The sequence below is a fragment of the Lepisma saccharinum genome, chromosome 3 (genome assembly GCF_977018435.1).
Source record: "Lepisma saccharinum chromosome 3, izLepSacc3.1, whole genome shotgun sequence".
NCBI lineage: Eukaryota > Metazoa > Arthropoda > Insecta > Zygentoma > Lepismatidae > Lepisma > Lepisma saccharinum.
The window spans coordinates 46,837,154-46,860,461 of NC_139231.1; the positions used below are offsets into that span (position 1 = coordinate 46,837,154).

A 23,308-nucleotide genomic window follows, 5' to 3' on the forward strand; every position below is an offset into this window, starting at 1 on the left:
GCGGGAAATAGTTTATAATGTTGCAAAACATTTACGAGAGCAAAAGAATCTCCACAACCTTACGTATAACGTTGTCGTGTCGACCAGTGAAGCGACGGGGATATCTCAGTCGTGTGTGAAGTGTATTTTGGAAGAAGGAAAAAGTGCCAAGGTAAGAGGTAAACTTAAATTTTCTACACCAACTGGAAAAAAGACGAGTCACATTAAGAAAACAGTTGTAGACGAATTTACAAAATGTGTTATAAGACGTAAAATACACGAATGTTACGTTAACAAGAAAACAATACCTTCTCTAAACAAACTTAACAAACTTTTGAAAGATGAAAACATTCTTCATTGTGGTAAAGAATATCTCCGAAAATTATTGAAAGGAATGGGATTTAAGTGGAAAAGGTGTCAATCATCACGTAAGATTTTAATCGAAAGACCGGCAAATGTCGCGTGGAGAGCCACATATTTGAGAGATATCAGGAAACACAGACAGAATAAAAGAAATATAGTTTACCTTGACGAAACTTATATCCATTCAACGCTATCTGTTGCATCTTGCTGGCAGTCCGCAATAGAAATTGGAAATGTAAAAGCGACTGGAAAGGGCCCAAGATTAATTATAGTACATGCAGGTGGGGAACGTGGGTTCGTTGAAAACAGTCTCTTGATTTTTCAATCAAAAAATAAAACTGGAGATTATCATGATGACATGAACTATGATAATTTTGCAAAATGGGTTCAAAACATGCTACTTCCGAATTTGCCTCCCAATTCTGTAGTTGTTCTTGACAATGCAAGTTACCATAATGTGCAGGATAACAAAAAACCGACCTCATCATCTCTTAAACAAACTATTATGGACTGGCTTAGGCATAACAATGTTGCGTTCCAAGAACCTATAACTAAGGCAGAGCTCATGCTATTAGTTAACCATGTACCAATAGAACCAACTTACAAGATAAACAAACTGTTCGTTGATGCCGGTCATACAGTTGTGCGTTTGCCACCGTATCATCCGGACTTGTCACCTATCGAACTTGTTTGGGGTGACATAAAAGGTAGAGTCAGTGAGTGCCTATCTGAATCCCTGCAAATTAAACGTCAACTTTGTGAAAAGTTATTTTTAGAATATTCAATGAACAAGTGGAAAAAGTGTTGCGATCATGTAATTAAAATTGAAAATGAGTACTGGAGAAATGACGCTTTAATGGACGACGCTGTTGATGAACTCATTATATCTTTGAACGGGGAATCATCTGATTCGGATTCCAGCAGCTTGGAGTCGGAAACAAGCGATGCAGATATGGTATGAAGGTTACATTAAAGGTACGTAGAATTTATTATTTTATCTTTTAACATCTAAATGTAATCATGAATCTTCAATGAAGATAGTGGAAGACTGACAGCTTTGCAAAGCTTTCCCCACTCTACGCCCCCCCCCCTCATACGCGTGCGCAGACACACTGATTAGGGGAGCAAAAGCTTTGATAAATGTTCAGTCGATAAAGAAATAACTCATTCCATCTCACTGTTTTATTGTATTGGTGGGTACCAAACGGGCGTAAATAGTGTCAGGTACCATCGAAAATTCCCTTAGTGTAATTTTAGGCGCGTATGTGTGTGTGTGTGTGTGTGTGTGTATAATGTGTATATATATATATATTAAATGCAGCAACATAGAGGCAGCATAAATAACGAATAAAGCATGTGAGTGTTAATAACAAGAAATTTGCTAGAGAACGAAGCGGCATAGTTCAATTACAATTAGTTGCTTGGAACTTTCATGGGCTTGAAAATACTTAGTTTTCTATCCTTAATATACTATTCTATACTTAAATATTTAATTTTCTACAAAATTATATAGCCTCATGGACGTCCAGAAGGAAGTGCAAGGATGGTCGCCACCCCCTCCCCTTCTGGAAAATTAATGTTGACACAAAAGTACCCATTATTTCAGACGTATGAGTTGATTTTAGTCACAGTAATTTACATCCATTATTATAATAGGGATGTAGGAACGTGATAATTTCAAACTCAAGTGGTGTTTTCTGAGAGGTCAACATTATTACGGGGTAATATGCCTCGTTCACCCGCCTGATAAATATACATTGTTTCCCCCTCACTGGAAGAAATCTGTGAACGTCCCCTCCCCCCCAGTGCGCACGCCTATGCCGCCCCCAAGAATGTCCTTCATCCGCTACTATTAGATCATCGGATTTTGTAGCAGATCTTCTGGTTTCCCAAGGAACAATCTCCCGAATTTTTCAAATCTGACCTGGCAACACTGCCCCGAAAACCGATAACGGCAGGGAAGTTGCGCGAACGCTTTGGACGGAAGGTTTTTTTTCCTTGTGGTCGAGCTTTAGTAGCGTCGCCGCCTTTTAATCAAGGGGTCCCGGGTTCGGTGGACGCACATAGTGGTTCGGATCCCACTTTAAACTGTAGGTCCAGTCAACTCAAAGCCAAGTTTCTAGGTGCTTTGCTTAAACCTAGAAGCCAAACCAAAATATATAATCAGAAAGGGGTGGGAGAACTTCAGCATCTTTCGATAAATAACAGTTATTGTGTTTTTTATTTAATTTTATTTTATTTTTGTCTTCAGCCTGTCTGTCGACTTGGCAGTCAAGCACTAAACATCTCAATGATTAGAAAATTTGACATCACATGAGCTACAAATTTTCTTCACCATGTTTCAGAGATCGAAAAAAAAAGAGAAAGCATCAAGATAGGAAACAATTACCGAAATATGTTGTTTCATGTAAAGTAGCAAATATGTAAAATATGTAATATCCTGGCAAACATGTAACATAAAACTTACGCAAAATCATGTCAGTTATATAATTCGTCGACATTTTCTTGTTCAAGATATGCATCTGTAAAGGAATAGAATATGTAATTACATAAAGAATCCGAGCTCTACTTATTAAAGAACGCAACAAAAGTAATTTATACGAGGACAATTTTTTTTTTTTTTTTTACAAACCGATAGGCGATTCCGAAAGTATTTTGAAAGATGATGGAAAGAACATTTTTTTTCTAAGCACGTTACGATTTTTCCCCAGTATTATCTTTTGGACATGTGAAGAAAATTATTATGAGGGATTTCGTAAATAAAACTTACATAACCAAAGTCCACACAATATTTACGCCAATATGTCATATGGAAGGTGGATTAAATACTTTCAATTTTATGTTATTCATATACAGTTCAATGTTGGAGGACTTGTAATGTAGAAAATCAATATTTTACCGCCATTCTAACAGAGCCATCTATTGGTGAACAATGTAACTACATATTTTATTGTGAAATTAAGACAGTTAATGTATAGAAGTTTTCTGAAAAAAATAGACGTTATGGGTAAAAATGGATTTCATTTTTGGAATCAGCATGACGAAATTATTCAGAGACGACAATATCTGCGAGACAACGAAACCTATGTCCACCAGTGAACCACGAGATGCAAGGCAAATCCGCGCATAATTAACCACAAATTACTGAAAGTGGCCAGCAATGGATTGCTTTCAACGCTCAACTTCATTCAAATTAATTACTTTCAATGTGTATGTTTTGTATTTTTTTAATTTTATTAATGGTTTGATTGATTGATTGATTTAGTTTATTTTAATTTTGACTAATTGTGATGTAACGATATGATGAGATTGATAAAGGGACATTCATAACAAACGCCATGCTCTGGCCGGGATTCTAACCGGGATCCCTAGCGTCGCAGCGCGCTGTGCTAACCACTCAGCCACGGAGGTCGGGATTTTTATGAATGGTGATTAAATGAAATTAATGAGGGAACTCTCACAGAGGAATTGCCATGTCCAAGCTAGGATTCGATTCCAGAACCTTCGGTTACCAGATCAAGCATCGAGTCGGCTTTAATTCTATTACGCAGGGTGGTGCAAAAGTAGGTTGACAGTTCACAGTTGACAATGTTCCAAGTAGGTTTAGTATTCTTTGGAATACCTTCTCTGTCACCATACCATAGAAAAGAAAATACATATGCGTAATGTCTGGGGATCGTGGGAGCCATTCATTGCTACCACTCAATGTATAATACAAAAAAAATAAATCTGTCAGCCTTCTTTTACACCACCCTGTATTGTCTTATTCTTTAATTTATTTGTGATTTATTATTATTAATTTCGTACGTTGTGGAATTAGATGACAGACTTGAATGAGAAATTGAGCAGAACTTTACATCGTCATCTCACGTCAACCAATACCCCTGTACTTGTAGTCATTGACACACCTGTGTGCATCCACCTTGGCTATTCCTCTGGATTAAACTGTTCGAAATGATTCTCGGGACGGATCCGTGTAGCGAACCAAATGAACTCTGCATCGCTTCTGCGGGTTGACACGACCTGCTGAGTAGGACAAAAGGGGTGGAAAGTGCCAACACGGAAGACGGCGACCGGGGGAAGAAAAATTCTCCCGAAGTATTTCCATTCCCTCCCGGGGAGTCCCTCGGGAATTTCTTTCTGAGGGATCCCCCCTTTTCTTCCTTATCCCCTCCCAAAGCGTTCTTGTTTCACGGTGCATTTGCTGGGGAGGAGGGCGACGGGCAGGAATAGGCTTCGAATCCCAGGAGACCAGATCATGCAGGAGGGTTGGCAATGTGAAACTCGCAGGATTGCCAACTTAAGGATAGAAAATGTGCCGGAACATTTGTTCCAGAGTTGCCAACCGATGTGTAGAAAAGTTTCAGTGGCATTGACACCGAAAAACTGGATTGTTTGTGTGCAGAAAACTAATTATTACTGACAGTGTTGCCAACTTAGGTGTATTATAGATTCTAGATTTATCCCTCATGAACAAAGGTTTGATAACGATAACTAATTAAGACGTGGCAGCCATATTTGTGTCTTGTTAGGAATTTCAATCCTGAATATAATCCTGTCTCCACAGTTTTATTATCATTGAAAACCTTGATCTTTCAAAACGCTGTGACACTAAAATCACATAAAATAACGGAAGCAAATAATCGGGTGAAACGGGGGCTGGTAGAGCAATAGCAATGTGTGCCAGAGACTGGGTTTGAGTCCTGGTCAAAAATGCATTTTTTTTTCTTAAATTTCTACGAACAACATCAAAACGGGTTATGTATGAGCAGCGACACATCCTAAGAACTACTTTCGAGATAAACTGTATTCCCCCTCCCCCAGCTAAGGTACGGGTCTGTCTGAAATAACATTCTTGTTTGAAAAGCTATAACAAAGCATATTTCGTTTTTAACATTCTGAAATAATTAGCTTCATTAAAAGTTTTGTAACTCGCAGTTCACGTTCACATCTTAAACAAAAAATATCTGGAGATCAAAGGCAAGTCTACTGCTTAGAGCATTGAAAGAGTTTTTTTCCCCCCAAACAGTCCTCGACTCGTAGATGGCTTACAAAGTAATTATTGTCTTGAACATTTTATTAGTGAAGATAATCAATTAGCTGTAGACTACCGCAGATGTTCCGCTATCCTCTTCATTACCAGTTCAAGTGGATTTCATTTCTACGCAGTGAATTTTTAAGTTGTGTTTATTCGACTCCTGTAACTTTCACCGTACCATGAAGGCACATAATAGCCCCGCCTAGCTGGCTGCGCTTTTTGACTCTATCTGCATTCGGGCGTCTAGTTGATTACAAATTGCAACACAGAGTTGTCTACTTCGTTGATTTGGTGTCAAGGAGTGTATTTGGTGTCTGCACCGTTTGCATTACGTTCTGGAGCAGTGTAGTGTGTAGTGTATGATCTCGTGGTGAGTGGTAACTAATAAAATTAACGTTTAAAGCAGCAGACAGGCATTTGTTGGATCTTCTGAACTTGAACATATCTATCCGTCTACTTCGTTGGACATTAATTCCTTGCACCAGCCTGACACCGGGATGCGTATTTACAAACCCTAGAGTGCTGCAAAACCAGAGGTATATAACGCTCTCTTATTGGCTGTGCACGCCGGAAGTGTTCATGTTCCATGTCCATCGTTCCTTGTTTGTTTGTTTACAGGGGGAGTAAGAAAAATTAGACTCGTAATTATTTAGAAATAAGGTTTGTATTCAAATTGTTGAAATTATATGATTAAATTATATGATGAAATACATTTTTGTATGAGAAATACTATTCAGTCGTTTCCTGGTGATAAAAATCTATATGAAGCCATCGAATGATGATAATGTTGAATATCTATGAAAGAGCTTTGAACGTGAAGTGATTATTGCATAGTACAGTGGTTTCCAAAGTGCGCGCCGTGGCTGGCTTCCAGGGGCGCCGCGAAATGTACTGAAATGATATGATTTTCCAAATATGTGCTTATTTAGTACTTTTTACATAGTAAATGTTTCTAAATTTGAAATATGAGTTATTTTTAAACTTAAGGCAAGCAACATAACTACACTATCTGAGTGTTGCAAGTGTTAGATAAGCCTACATTCTGACTTGGGCGCCGCTGGAAAATCTTGAAACTTTAACCCTTTCACCCCCAGGCACATCACGTATGATGTGTTGACAGGATGGTCGTGCAGACCAAGCACATCACGTATGATGTGTTCGTAGTGTATTGCTTTCTTTGTAAACGTGGGTATCTGGTTTTAGGCAGGGAAAAGGGAAATTCTTTCTGGGACGCTCTACCGTGAAGGTTCTATTGTTGCCTTCCGTAATAACCAGCAGGTGTGTGAAACAGTGGCGCCCCTTATGACCATATATGGAAAGAAGCAACGAGCGTGTGTTGTGCTTGTTGAGAGTTGACGAAGAAGGACGGTTGATTTCTTTCATTCCGAAAATGAATTCTTTTAGTGATTCAGACTATATTCCGGAGAATTCTGGAGCCTCTACAAAATCTGACGTATCTTCGGAATCCATTTCGGAAGAATGAGAAGACACACCATTATCATATGATGGGTGGAAAGTTTTGCCAGATGAACCTGGTTCATGCTCTCCGAAACACTTTGCTAAGTACCATAAAGACAAGAAGAAGTAGAAAGTTTCCATTTGGACCTGCTGCACTACTATATACTTGTTTTATGTATTATATTTATTATGTTATCCATATACAATGTAAAATTTACAAAATTTGTAGCTACAAGTGAATAAAGACACAACATGTAATACAATGTATTTCTTTTATGTGTTATATATATATATATATATATATATTACATATTAATATTACATTATGTACTATTATATAACGCAGTACATAAATATAAAAAATAAATACTAAAAATCATATTATCGTCATCACTGAACTTGTTAAAAAAACAACAAAGAATTAGAGATTGGACAAGAATAAGTAGGAAGTTTTCATCTGGACTTGCTGTACTACTCTGTACTTCGTTTATGTATACTAATATGTATTTGTTTATGTATTATATGTATTATGTTATGCATATCCATATAACAATGTATTATTTACAAAATATGTAACTGCGAGTGAATAACGACGCAATATATAATACAATATACATTATATATAATGTTTATTATGTATTGTTATTTCTTTATGTACTATTACATAACGGTATATAACATATTACATAACAGTATATAAAAACAAAAACATATTATGGTTATCACTGAACTTCCTACAAAGTTCAAAGAAGTACAATATTAATTGGGATGAAGATTCGGGCAATATTTGCCATCAAATATTAAATGATTTCATTATTGAAGATTTTACATTAGAACCTGGGATGTAGAAGGTTTTCACGTTTCTCTGTCTGGGGGTGAAAGGGTTAAGGGCGCCGCGAAACGAAAACGTTTGCGAATCACTGATATCGAGAGATATTTTGAATTATACTAAAAACGTCACTATCTGTTTAAATAAACCATGGACGTGATATGTTAAATACACAATATGGGTGTAATTGCGACATTCATTCACTTCAAGAATAGTTGTGCTATTCTGTCTTTCAAAACATTAAATTTAAAAAAAATGGGCTCAACAATCAACTTAAGTTTAAAGGGTCTCTTATCTCGTTGGGATGGATCTCTGAAATGTACACTGTAAATCTGAACCCTGCCCTCTAGCGTTTTCTCTAACACGATTTACCTTGAAGGAACACTAGATAATGAAATGCTTCCGGATGACAGCCAATCAGAAGCGACATATCGCCGGAGGTTCTGCAGCACTATAGGGTTTGTAAATACGCCACCGCGATACACCTGTATTGCACCTAGGCCGTGTCCGGATTAAAGCGCTCCGTCCAGTTCTCTCCCGTTGCTATCGTGTGCAGTCGAAGTCATACGAATCTACATGTCCCCTTGCAGTACGGTTGTCACTTTTCCCGCCAAATGTCAGCCCGAGCGTCACCTACGGCGCTCTGGGGCGCAGGCGCACAGTACGGAAGCAGAAGGCGGACGCCAAACAAACATCACCATGATTTCCAACTATTTACCATTCATATCAAAAATGTAACATGAAATTTCTTCATTTACAATTTTTCTACATTTGGTGTTATCGATAAAATGTTCAGGTATCACTGACTTTAAAATACATCGTCTATTCAGTAAACGTTGTGTCTGCAAACTGAAAGTTGGAATATGACTAGTGATGTGCGTCTACGCGTAAACAACGATAGTCTACATTCTACACGTAGATTATTTTATACACGTAGATTACGTAATCTATGTAAACAACATGGCGAAAGGTGATAACTTAGCAAAGGGCGCCGTGGAATTAAAAGAAAATTATACTACGTATCAGTTGCTGATGTGTAGGAGAACTTTTCATACTCTTTCTTCCAAATTCGAACAATATCTCACCTAGGAAGAAATCTAATATAGGAAATATTCTAGTGTTTTATGGGACAAAGACCACTCTTGCCTCACGACTGCCATCTGTTGTTGTTTCTTGCATACTATTTATCTTCTTCCATAGTTGATAATAGAAGAGAAGGGAATTTTTTTGTAAATATGATTCTTTTCATTTCGTTAGGAACCAATATAGTTGAAAATGTAACTTTCCTTTCATGAAACCCTTGAAAATGCAGTTTAGATTGTCTACGTATGTAAACTACAACCCAATGTAATGTACGCGTAGACTACGTGTAGACAACGCATGTAGACGTAAACTTATAGTCTACGCCACATCACTGAATATGGCTGCCAAGCGCAGGGCCACAGCGAGTTGAAGCGTGCAACTGTCGCGCCTCTTCACCTCTCTCCTCCAACTCCACGTAAGCTACCAATTCGGACAACTGAGATTGGCTGATTCCCCGGATGGAATGGTGCTCTAGGCGACATCTGCTGCCGATTCGGACGCGGCCCTAGTGTCATAATGTGCTGCGAACTAGACGGGGTTTGTTAGTGTAGAGGTAGTTCTTCACACGCCGTGTCCGAATCAGCAGCTCTACCCGCACCGTTATAGTCCGAATCCGCAGCATAGGTGGAGTTGGAGGAGGGAGGTGGAAGTGCATGCTTCAAGTCACTGTAGCACTACGCTCGGAAGTCATATTGGAATTTTCACTTCGTAGAGACAAGATTTAATGAATAGGTAATACTTAGTATTACTTGGACATTTTATTGACAATACTGTATTCAGAGAAAAACTGTAAGAGAATTAATCACATGCTACACTTTTAATGTAAGTAGTAAATAGGTGGAAACATTATGCTGAGGTGTAAGGAGTGACCCTTAAACGTAGTACACCCAAATGCTAACCTCACTTCCACGTAGTACATCCTGGACTGCATTTTGCAGACTAACGAGGCTCTGGCGTCTGGGCTCACGACCAGTATGATCCTCTGGGGGACTCGTGTATGTTTCGTCCATGTGTGTTTGTGATTTTCCTTTCATCCATATAATCTTATCACCACTCATCCTCATCTTTGCGATTAGCCGAAAAAGGCAGAAAAACAAAGTAAAATAAACTAAATCAATCAATATTATAATGCTTGGTTAGCATCTGCCTTCTGCTTCCGTATTGTGCGCCTGCGGACCAGAGCGTAGTGATGTTGGAACTGACACCTGGTGGGAACAGAGACAACTGTTTCTATTCGGACGACTTCAACTGCACAGGAAAACAACGGGAAATAACGCAACGATGGCCTTGCCAATTTCGGCACGGCAACACATTCTCGATCTGAGCCATATTGAATGTGATGTGATGAGCACCACTCTCCGGCCCCTTTTACCACACATATATGAATTGATTAAAGGCTGGGCAAGCCGCAGAGCCGTTTTGAAGGGACATTGTTGGAAGAATTCCAATCAGAGTTTACCGACGCCGGAAATCGAACCCGGTTCTCCCGCATCTCTACCGACTACACAACCGCGGCTTTATTTGTAAATTTTGATCAAATTCATTGTGCACGCTTTTAGAAGAAAGAGAAAAAGGAGCCTTTAGTATCTGTATGATAGATAAGTAATTCAAAATTTGATGTTTGAACGCCTTGATAGAAATAAAGAAAAATTTAAATGTATGATATTGAAAATCACATTGATTGGAAGTACCAGTTGGTTATAATTAAAGTGACGGTGTTCAGAGTGGTACAGCACGGGCTGTAATGAGAGTAGCAGTCTGAAACTTCGTAGATATGCTAATGAAGCAATGCGCTCTCAAATTATGCAAGAAAAAGTTCCAATTCTCGCCACCAGGGTAAAAAATGGCGCTGTAAGCAGTCAAAACGTGGTATAGTTACATGAAAAAGGCAGGAAAGATCAAACACATGAGAACAACGGTTCTGGCATGTTTATTAGGAACTATGGTTACAAGAACTGTTCAATATGGCCTCCCAATTCAGCAACATGCTGCATTCGTAACACGGCATGGTCGACGGTTGCTCGCAGCATGTCTGGTGAAATCTAAGCGACATGTCGTTGTATGCTAGCCTTCAGATCAGGCAGAGACCGAACATGTTCCTGATAGACATGATCTTTTAAATATTCCCACAGCCAGAAGTCACATGAATTAAGGTCGGGCGATCTGGAAGGCCTTGCATCTGGAAACTGCCTAGAGATGATGCAGTCATTAGTGAAGGTTTCTCGCAGCAAATCTTTCACGTCGCGAGCGACATGTGGTGTTGCCCCATCTTGCATGAAAATGGTGGTGTGTTCACAGTTCCGTTCTTGCAAAGCTGGAATCACGTGTTGCACAAGGAGGTCCCTCTAACGTGAAGATGTCACTGTACACTAACAGGCCCTCGAGGTGTCATCTCCTCAAATAAAAACGGACCAAGAATGAAGGAGCTAGTGAACCCACACCAAGCAGTCACGTAAACTGAGTGCAATGGTTGTTCCTGCACAACATGTGGACGAGTGGAACCCTATATACGACACTTCTGAATATTCATTGCACCGTCCAGAGTAAAATGCGCCTCGTCAGTCCACAGAGTATTCCCCGGCCACATGTCATCCACTTCCATGCGTGCCAAAAACCGATGGGCAAACTCACGGTGTTGTGGAATATCTTGGGGTTTCAATTGGTGCACAGTTTGAATCTTGTAGGGATACCAGTGTAAAATGCACCGCAAAACCTTGCGAACTGTTGACCATGGGAGTGACAATTCACGTGCCACAGCTCTAGCACTGGTTGCAGAAGTTGAGGCATGTGCTGCACGATCAGCTACAGCTACAGCAACTTCGTCCACAACTTCCATGGTGATGGGCCGCCTTCCTCTCTCTGGTGCAACACCCAATTCACCTGTTTCCTCGAATTTCTTCATCATATTCTTCAGCCCATTAATTGACATGGGCCCTCTTCTCATCCCTTTCTGTTGGCGATATTTCCGCAGTGCAACGTTGCTATTGCTCCCATTCTGGTAAAACCAACTTCACTAGCAGCGCACGGTCTTTCTTTGCAATAGCCATTGCTTTTTACACCGAAAAATTCAAACTTTTAATGTTCGGCGAACATTCACATCACTAAAGGAAAAGAAAGCAACAAGCGTCACCAACAACAACCAGGGAGCTCACACAATGGTTAGGCAATGTCACCGACTTTGAAGTCAGAGTTACGGAAAATTCCACGTTTTGACTTCTTACAGCGCCATTTTTTACCCTGGTGGCGAGAATTGGAACTTTTTTTGCATAATTCGCGAGCGCATTGCTTCATTAGCATATCTACGAAGTTGAAGACTGCTACTCACATTACAGCCCGTGCTGTAACCACTCTGAATACCGTCACTTTAATTATAACCACCTGGTATATATGTGGAATTTTCTTGTTATGTCGGTTTTCGATCTGTTTAAGTTCTTGTATTTCAACATCTTATCAGCCTTTACATGAGGCACCAGTTGAGCCCCGGTACTGCTATCTGACAAGTAATAACGTAACACTTTCTTATGAGAACGAAATAAGGTTGGAAACACTGCTAAGGTCAAGACTATCGGTAAGAGGCAGTAAGGGGAAACGTAAAGGGGAGGGATAAGTGAAGAAAGAAGAAAAGAAGATAAGGGAAGAGAGGTAAAATAGTCCGGCCTCAGGGCTGAGGAAGTTATGTTTTCTTACGCCAAACATCGTTTTCTGCTTTCTTCTGTTTTGCAATTCTAAAGAGGGGGAAGAAGCTCCCAATATTCCAGCCACTGGAAGCCCACGGTTGGAGAGCTCGGACAGGGGAAACTTTGTTGAATATGTCTCCAGAAGTTTCTTTCTTCGTTTCCGATTTGCTCGCTTCGTGGTCGAAATGGACCCACGCTTTTTTTTTTTTCTGGATTCTGTCGTGGTGACCGATTTGACACTCCGGTCTGTATGATGAATAGAATAACGTACCGATATCGAGAACAAGACGTCCCTGTAAAAAAAAATTACATTTCTAAACGAACATCTTTTCAAAATTTTCGTTTAGTCACTGCCATGTTTCAAAGAATATTAATAAAAACTTCGTGTATTGCACGTACACCTCTCAAGATCTAAGACCACAATAACGTCTAATATCAGTTACAAAAGACAGTTAGTAACAATGTCACAACAACTAAAGTACAAGACAACATGTATTTTAAAATCAGGCAGTAAACAGTCAATACTTTTTAAATTGAAGTACATCAACAACTTCTAAATAACCAGTTGTTTACTGACTGCTTTAATAAATATGTTGCCTTCTACTTAATTGTTATAACAGTGTTACCAAATGTTTTTTTTTTTAATTAACCAAGATTCCATCGTGTTTCTTAGTTCTTGAGAAGCTTCATGTTAGAATGCCCATACGAAAATTGAACCCCTCAGTCCAATAGTTGTTGGCTTATAAAAATACGAGGTGATGCATTGTTTACATTGCACTACACACCGTGTAGGTAGCCATTACATCCGTACTTGTGACAGTGGCGTCGCTAGGCCATCTGCTTTGGGGGGGCTGCAACCAGATACATAACTTATTACTATTGTAAATATTTTTAATGTTTGAAAATATCAAAGTGATTAATAAGACAATAGCAAGCATAAGGAATTAAAACTAACATAGACTTACTGCATTAATTTTTATGAAAACAGATGGATATTCTTGTCCTGTTTTTCTAATGCTGGTGAACTATGTCTTTATGTATCAGCTATACTCTGCGGTTCGAATTTCTTGCATAATTATCAATAACACAATCCACACACAATTCATGACACTCTTCCTTTTCTATGGTCAGTATTGCAAGTGAGGAAAGTCTGTCTTACGCAAAAATGTCTTGATTCAAACAGCTAAATCCTCTCACACGATGCTGATGTCACAGGAATTATCACTGCAATTTGCAACATTCTGCATAAGTTCGGAAACATGTCTTTTGGAATGGCGTTCATTAAATGTACTATGGATGTAATGGTGTATGTCAAGTTCTTTAGGAAATTTTTTGCAACCATGATTTCAGCGATCGGCACTTGTAATTTAATAGTCACAAAAAACACTCAAGAATTGAGGGTTCAAAAACAAGTCAAAATTTGTTGTAAGTAAAGAAAATTCCGGAAAATGGTTAGCAACACTGTCGGCTACCAGACGTAGTGACTGTGAGTCTACGCTCATGTTCACTTCTGTTTGCGTTTATCAGTACGCCTGTTGTTTATACTGTGTTGAGTTCGTGTGTTATTCAGTGCTTGTGGTTTATTGTGTGTTAATTGTTATTCGTTCATTAGTTATGCCGCTAAACAAATATAGTCTTGAACAAAGAGTTTTTATGTACGATAATTACGTGAAAACGAATTCTTGCAGAAAAGTGGTCAGGCAATTACGAGAGACAGGATCTCTTGAACTTAATAAACGTGTTGTATTGCTGTTTCAACATCTCTTATAACACAGGAGGTTAGTGATCATCATTTTTATTACTTTTAAATATCATTTTACGCTTTCGGTTTGCTTTATGCGCCGGGATGCTGTCTTCCATTTCTGTCAACTGAGGATAAAGTAGCGATGTCTAATCCAAGATTAGATGTCAGAAATAAGGTGCCGGAAATATTTGTATTTGGGAGGACACCTTTTCCAGCATCCTTGCGACAAGGTACGTGCTTATTTCAATTGTAATTGTAACTGTAATTGGGAAAAGTGGAAACATTACAAAACAAGCTGTTTCTGTCACGGACTTCCTGAACGCAATTTGCCGGGACCTGTTGCATGAAGAAGCCGCCGAACGGCCGACACTCTGGCGGTAAACGACTGAAATAACCTCCCTGTAGAACAAATGACGGCTATCGTTTGCACTGTTGCCAGCTAAAGACATGACGTGTCAGATGTAAGATCGTGGTTTAAAAAAAAAAAACTATGTCACAACGAAACGATTCTTTCCCAGAATATGTACCTAAAGGTATGTTCCTGCATTAACAATTGTTCAAATATATTTTCTCGAAATACTGTATGTAATAATAGCTAAAGATTGGGGGGGCTTATCGAGGGATTGGGGGGGCTGAAGCCCCCCCAAAAAGGGCCTAGCGACGCCACTGACTTGTGACGCAGAACTCGTCTCTGACTGCTTATTTTGCACGAGATGTAACACCAGGATCCAGAGCGAGTCGATAGAAAGACAGCATCCAAGCTCAGCCCCATTATAGTCGTGTATTTAACCCTACACTGGTCTTAATTTTTAACATTCCCTGACGATGAGAGCAATATATGCGCTCGAAACTCTGGAAGTTAACACCGATTTTACCTGGCTGGTAACCTGAGAACACTTGTTCGAATCATGTCACCAGGAAAGCTACAATTCCTTTTTACGAGATGGTTAGGCAATTAGGGCCGACTTTGTCTATAAAATATGTTATTATACCCATTTCGTATAATACAGGGTGTCCAAAAAGGTACTTTACAACTTCAATATCATATAACGAGACTTTTAATTCACTTAGAGAAACAAAGTAAGTTTTATGTGATGCACCAACTCAAAAAGGTTTTCTTCTGTTAGGTAATGAATAACTTCCGTCTTTCCAGGTGGCAGGAGCAACATAATTTGATTGATTTGTTGTTTTTAAGTCCACTTTATGCACAGTAAGGCTAATTGGGACTGGACCTACAGTTTAAAGTGGGATCCGAACCACTTGTGCCTCCACCGGGTATCGAACCAGGGACCCCTTGGTTACAAGGCGACGACGCTACCACTGCGCCATCGGGGAGGCCTCAACAACATAATTTGAGAAATTGAGTCTGCACAGGAAAAGGCGCAATGTGTGGCTTGGTTCATCTGCTGTAACAATTGCAGTCGGTGTGGAAACAACTGAAGGCGCTTTCGGAGTACCCTGTGTACTGTTGTGTGAGGGATTTGCAGCTCCGGTGATGCCTTCCGAATACAGACTTCTGGGGTGAACGCTGGAAAGCCTGTAGAATTCTTTCCGTATCTTATTCACTTGTTCTTGGCCTGCCTACATGGTGCTTCAAATCGACACTGCCTGTCTGCATGAAGTTGCTGTACCATTTTCTTATGGATGGCCGAGAGGGTGGTGGATTCCGTATCGCCTTCTGAAATTTCTCTGGACTTGAGTGTCTGACTTGGTTCCAATAAACCAAGCCACACACTGAGCCTTTTCCTGTGCAGACTCCATTGCTTAAATTATGTATTAAAAGTCTCGTTATATGACATTAAAGTTGTAAAGTACCTTTTGGGACATCCTGAATTTTTCATTTGACACAGTGATATTTCTGGCTAACAAACGTGTTCAGAAAACTGCGAAAGTAAATGCTTCCATGCGAAGCACATCTCACCAACACCATCTTACCTACAAGGCCAGAACAGAAACTCTTTTCTAGATGGAACGTCATCAGTGGTAGGTTAGGTCCTGAATAACAACACGATATCAGCATTGCGGTGTTTTTCTACAAGTTCACCACACACGTTAGAAATTATATGTTGAAGCTAAGTCTACCCCTCCCATTTAACACATTTGCGACTGTAATACTGATGCTGTGCTGTTAACCGTGTCCTACCACTCATAACCTTGCATGTAAATAAAGAGAGACTGTGCAGGCATTGATAAGAAGGTGTAGACCTAATTAAATTATTTTTTTAACAAAAAGTTATTAATAAAATAAAGTTCATAAGAGTTTAATTTTTAAAATTCACTTTCCTGACAGATCCATTAATGCATCTCGTTTGTCTGCTCTTTCCAGTACCTCCGGACATTACGGATGAAGAAACAAGCTCGGATATCACCGTGCAGGAGGGAGAGAACGCAACGTTGGTCTGCAGGGCGACAGGCCACCCGCCCCCCAAAATCCTCTGGCGGAGAGAGGACGGAGAGAGCCTCATACTCAGAAAGGGTTTCAGGGACGTCGAGAGGGGTAAGTCGGTTCAAATGATCTAATAGGGTGGAAGGCACGCATCTAGAAATGTACTTCAGGGCATGCCTTCAAAGATTTTTATTAATATCACTCTAAAGATTATTATTTGTGAAACCATGAGGCAATGTGACGTTGACTGTCACGTACTGCACTGATAAATGTGGACAGTATTTAGAAGACATCAAGGAAAATACAATTTCTTACTAACGCTTTGTTTAGTGAGGCTTCGTATCGTTGCTAGAAGTCGACGAAAAGTTGGAATTTTTCTATGCTTTATTACAAATCTCAGATCCATGCCTCCTCGATGGTGTAGTGGTACCCTTGTCGCCTTGAAATCAAGGAGTTCCATGTTCGATACACGAAGGAGGCACATAGAGGTTCGAATGGCACTTTAAAATAGCAGTTTCAGTCCTGGTTTGCCTATCTGTGCATATAGAGGACTTGAAACAAAAAACTCAAATCTCAGATACATGTTTCCATTTTGTAAAAGTATAGTGTCACCTTTCATGTCACACGTATCCTGCCATTTTCCGTATGTTTTTAACCTTTTTAGTGTAAAATCACACTGTCATGTTCCTGACTCGGTGCTACTTGAATCGTGCCATTTGGCATCTGCCTTTAACAACATTTGTGTGAAATTACCGTATCATGTTCCAATGTCACTTGTATCAAGCTAAAATCACTTACCTCCATGGGTGTATATATAGTTCCCGTAATGGGCGGGGGGGGTGTCAACTTTTGGTATGATTAGGGTTTCTGTATATCAGAAGTGAAAATCCGGGACACTGCTGACCGGGGGCTTGTTTGGGACGGGGGGTGGAGGGGGAGAGGGGCTAGACCCAACAAAGTTGTATGAAAACAGAAATACACTTCGAAGTATATAATTAATCTTGCAATTCCTTTTCGGTACCATAATGAAATAAGCTGCTATCTTACAATGACGAAACTTTATTTCAGAACTGCGGACTTCACATTACGGTCACCCAAACACTAACTGTTTGCAGTAAACAGCTAACTATGCAATGGAAGAGATTTGGAACTGATATTTCAGTGCTGCTAGCAGACGGCGGCGCTATCGTTAAGTCAAATATCTTTGCAGCATCTTCTTGTAACTCGATAACTCTTGTATTATCGAGAGGGAGCGGTCCAATGTTCAGTTAGATTGTTTTGTAAAATGATCATTTTAATATGACACATTTAAATATAGTCTTAATCAATTCTTCTTTCCCACCCGATTCCATAACATTTGTGCATCATTAAAAAATCTCAGAACTCCTAGGTTTTTTTTCATTTTTTTAATATCTTTATTAGGATACTGACATCGTCACAGTACTGAACAATCAACCTTTTGAGGTGCCCAACGTAATCTTGCACTGCATGAAAAAAAAATTGGTTAGAACAAGTGGAGATACTTCAAACACCCCATAAGTTACACAGTGAAGAAACTGAAGGGCTTGCTGAAATATTTATCTTACGAGTACTAGTAAATTGTAGTCTGTAAAGTTTCTTCAATTAGTGAATACAATTCCACAAGTCACACTACTTAGTATTGATACTTTTCTGTCCATCTTGTGTCAAACAACTTGAGAATATTACGGTATTTCCCTGGCTTCCTTTCACTGCGATTTTAAAACCAAATTCCTATAAGAAGATTCGAGGGAGAAACAATATAACTGATTTTACAGTCCCAATGCAGTTTCTTATCACAGAACTTCCGAAACTATCAGGAAATTGCAGACATTTGGTTTGCAGTCCCATCTGGTGTGTGGGATTACGTAATTCCCTTTCCATCTGTATTCAGTCCCGTCTCCAATTTAGGAGAATAAAATAATTCCGAAGAAATTTATATGAACAAGCGGATAGAAGAGGTAATCTGGTAATTTCACTGAACCAAAGGGGGAGGGTTTAGACCCGTTGAATACCCCTTAAATACGCCCCTACTTGCCTCCAACCACTTTTAACTATTTTAGTTGGAAATCACCGTGTAACCTGTCAATGTCACATGTATTCTTCACACCACTTTGGTGACACATACGTGCCAATGTCACTTGTGTTCTACCATTTGTCACCTGCCTTTAATTAACCAGTTTGATGTGAAATCACCGTGTCACGTATCACTACCATTTATCACGTTTCTACTTTAATATTAAAGCCTCCATACAGGACAAAATTCGCAATTTCAACAGGTATTCAACCATTGCTACTTGCATAGATCATGGGCATGTCCAGATGAGTTTGTAGACATCAGCTACTTTTCAGCATACATTCATCTCACAGCTGATGAGCAAGAAATCCCGTCGAAGCTTTTTTTATATATTTTTTTTATGTGGCGCATTCCTGCGACAAAATTCCTTCCCCAATTTCAACCTCCCCCTTCAGACATGACTCGACAAATAAATACTCGTTTCCAAGACTTCCCTGTCGGGTCTCGACGCTCCACGCGGCAAATAAGGAGTTCTGAGAATGACGTTATTATAAGCTGTTGCCGAGGGCCACCCTGGGAATATACACCACGTCGCCACGAATGAGATTTTATTTGCAGTAACTTAAAACAGGGGGGGACGGCGCACGGGGAGGGCCGAAAATTAGATTTGGGGTCTTCGGAGAAGGGTTTTGTAGAGACACGTGCTGGTGCGTGAAAGGAAAAGCAAGGGAACCCCTATTTTACGTTAGAAACCCAAATAATGTAAGTCGCGTCGAATCTGGATCTGAAGATTTATTTAAGCCCACTTCATGCACCGATAGCCTAATCGGGACCGGATGTGCTATTTAAGATGCGATACGGACTACTATGTGTCTCCGTTGGGTATCGAATCCGAGACCCTTTGATTAAATGGCGACGACGTTACCACTACGCCTCGGGAAGACCTCTCGAACTGAAGCAAATGCTCAAAGCTTAACCTTCTTAGAGATATTGTTTCAAGTTCACTCTATGCACTGATAGCTTAATCGGACTTGGACCTACAATTTAAAGTGGGATTCGAACCACTATATGTCTCCACTGGGTATCGAATCCGGCACTTCTTTATTACAGCTGTCGACGGGGAGGCTCGAAAAGTACCCTTATGAAACGATAAAATGCCCCTTCGATTCCTAAGCAGCGAACAACGAGACTTAAACCTACTATGAGACCACCTCTGGCGTGAAAAAGCTATAGAAGACAATCCAATATCATGACGTAGGGAACGGATTTTAAGGTGCAGCATCTTTCCAAAAATAAAGCTGTTTTCATACCGATTGTTTGAGATATGTATATTAGGACATGAAATCAAGTAAAATGAATAAACTTTTTGGCACCTTTTGTGAGATTAGTACATTTTCCTCCTTTTTACACCCTCTTTGATGTTTCAGCACCTTTTTCCTTCCTCTTCTTTCATGTTTTGTTTAAAAGCTGGACAGAAAAATAAAGGATTTTCACTCTTCTTGAGCATCTATATAAAATCCTATAGTTTCATTTTGTAGAGCACAACGAGAGCTATAAAGTGATATAACATAATCATTGCAGCCCCAATAGTTTCCAAGATAATGTAGCAAAACCCGCGAGAGAAAACACAAAACTTTAATATAACCTATTCGGCAGAACCAGTTCTCTGTGCTGTCCGCGCGCATTATATACAGATGGTGGGGAAAAAAGCATCGAATAAAGACATTTTATCAGCACCTTTTTTCGCACCTTTTTGAAAAACATTCTCAGAACCCTCTTTCCCTTTCCGCACCATAATTTTGGACCTCAAAATCCTTTCCCTAACCATAAGTATCCACGCTGCAGTACATAGTTTAACTTGTTCACCTCTAAACTCTGGTACCAGTAACCATATTAACATGATATTTTAAGTTTTCGCAGAGGCTCGCAAGTCAATCCACTTCATTGGCTGTTTTAAAGACAGAAATTCCCATGGACTTGTACCACTCTTCTATATATGAGATGTATTTCAAGAGAAAAATGTTGGCTTCTCTCTTCAATTTTTGTTTCTTGCAATCTTCCACAGTCTTCATTCTATACATAACTAACTTCCCCAAATATTTATCGTGCTTTCTTTCAATGATTTTCTTCCCCACTATCTTCATGACTTCACGTACTTTTGCACTGGATATATTTTCACTTTCTATTAGTCATGATGTTTTTGAATATCTGCTTTGTGTTTTGGAGAATTAATATACCAGTTGAGCATATGATTCCACCTTTTCGTCTTTAAATATGCTTCAAATATGATCTTAGAACATTGATCTTCTCCTTGTGATATAAAATATGATCCAAGTGTTGGCCAATTGAGAAGAAGGGGGTCGAGAGCAGGCAATAGGGACAACCACCTCACTGGAACACGCCTTAGCACTTTCTTATATTCTTGATTTAAAAAGTCGAAAAAGTGACTTCAGTTCTTTGTTTTTTTTTCGTAAGCTGGATTTCCATATAAAAGGAAACTATTTCATTTCATACTTGACACGGTTCCCTATAGAGGAACCCAAGTTAAGAGTTCAGTATGGGCTGTTATGGGCTTTACTTTCGAGATCCTCACCCCCATTCTGTCAGAGACAAAAGTTGTTTACATGCGAAGAGAAAATAATAAATATGCAAAAAGGAGAGGAAATGTAAGGTTTTGATGGTCTATACCTTCTTTTACAATTCAGAACATTTAAAAAATGCGCTTTCCTTTCTTATGTTAAGCGCGATTTGGGGAGTTAAAAATAACAGCCTTCCGCCTGTTGCCACTCGCTGCAAACACGTGTTGGGAAGAGGGAAGGGGGTGGGGAATGGCCAGGCAAAAGTTCGTGAATAGGCTTCCGTCTTGGGGCCAGGTCAAGAAATTTATTATTTGTGTGTGTGCTTTCTCGTTTTGGGGAATTTTTCTCTGAAAACAGGCATATTGTATGCATTGGCGGATCTAACGGGAACACCCCCGGTTCACTTGCTCTTCCCAAAGGATGACTAACTATTATAAAAAGTATTGATAGCATTATATTAAAAGAACATAAAATAATCGAGCAGTTCTTTTCCAGATAGTAAAGTTTGACGCAAATGCATAAATAGGGAATAGATTTATGAGATACGTAAGTAAATTTAATCCGGGACTTGTTGCTTGCAAGGCAATAACGTTAACTGATGGACACAAAGCGAGAGCATTTTAGATTGAATATTTCCAATGTCTGTTTCTTTCTTTCTGTAATCATTGTTCACACAAATACAACAGAACTTCATCTATATCACACCTCTAGTAATTGATTAATTCAGTTTGAAATCCATTTTTCTGCACAGATATGTTAATTGGTACTGGACCTACGGTTTTATGTCAGATACGAACCACTATATGCCTTCACCGGGTATGGAACCCTAATCCCTTAATTAAAATGCGACGACCGGGGGGGGATTTGCTTTGGTGTATGCAGGTATTATAATGAACACTGTTCCGTTTCAAATGAGACAGTGCACCCAAAAATGTGAAAGAGGCATCCCCGATGGCGCAGTGGTAACGTCGTCGCCTCTTAATCAAGGTGTCCCGGGTTTGATACCCGTTGGAGACACATCGTGGTTCGGATCCCACATTAAACCGTAGGTCCAGTCCCGATTTGCCTTTCTGTGCATAAAGGAAACAAAACACTGCCGACGCATGTGATAAAATAGAGAGCAAGACGTATGAAAAGTATATTCGGAAACAGTTATTTTCAAATCTTCCTCCACGGACCGTCATTATTCTGGACCAACAGGTGCAAGAATGAGCAGCTTCCCACCAAGTCATGCATTCTTGTATGTTCCTGGTCAAAGCAAACTATTGTAGGTTCCAGCACCCATGTTGTGTCCCCACGCTTTTGATGGACAATTGTTCTCCCATATTTAAATATATGGGGAATTTGATGCTGAACGTGCTGCTATTACATTAAATTGCAAGTTTAATTTTATCTTAACATCGGAAATTATGTCGGAACATTAGTGTTGTGAAACTAAGAATTTTAATAAGACGATCGTCAATAACAGAAAATATATCGAACTAAAAAAAGCCTTAAAATTTGCACAGCACTTGTTTACGTCACTTTGAATTTTCACAACTTAAGTGCTTTATTCTTGTGAATCTGGTAAAGAATAATACATAATAATTCCACGCGACTGCACTTTTTTATAGCTAGTTGTTATTAATACCCGACTCATTTTTTTTACGTGATATCATACTTTCCTCATGGCTAGTAAATATGGTTCTCTATTTTATACATACACATTTATCGAGAAGAATAGTTATTACAAAAAATATGTTACATTCTGTTTCATATCTCGCAACCTCTAGGGCTTTCTTATTTACAGGAATTCTAATTTTAAAAGGACGAAAATTCGAGGGCGAAATGTCTGCTTGATACAAAGAAAACATATGTTAATATTAAGTTATCGGATAGGGCATAGTGTATAATAATAAATATTATGCGCTTATCCACTTAATAAATTTTCTCTTTGTAATTTGGGTAGTTTCTCCGATTCCTACTCCCGCCGTTTAATTGCACATACTCGCAAGTCGCAACAAGAGAAAATATAAAAGCGTAGTGTAAAAATCTATTTTTTTTTAATTATAGACCCATGGCAGCTAGGAACGACGAAAATAACGTCAAGTTTAGTGCTCTTTGTGCATAAATATACTATATTTAGCCCGTGTGAGCT

The 23,308-nt window shown here is 39.3% G+C and overlaps 1 protein-coding gene across 1 annotated transcript in view; it reads left to right on the plus strand.

The window, feature by feature from the left end:
• The window catches only part of LOC145985528 (lachesin-like), a 258,993-nt gene that overhangs the window by 167,631 nt on the left and 68,054 nt on the right, over positions 1-23,308 (plus strand). The window contains exon 5 of the mRNA XM_083119598.1: positions 16,498-16,668. Within this exon, the coding sequence (XP_082975724.1) occupies positions 16,498-16,668 (171 nt within the window). The remainder of the gene's footprint in view (positions 1-16,497; positions 16,669-23,308) is intronic.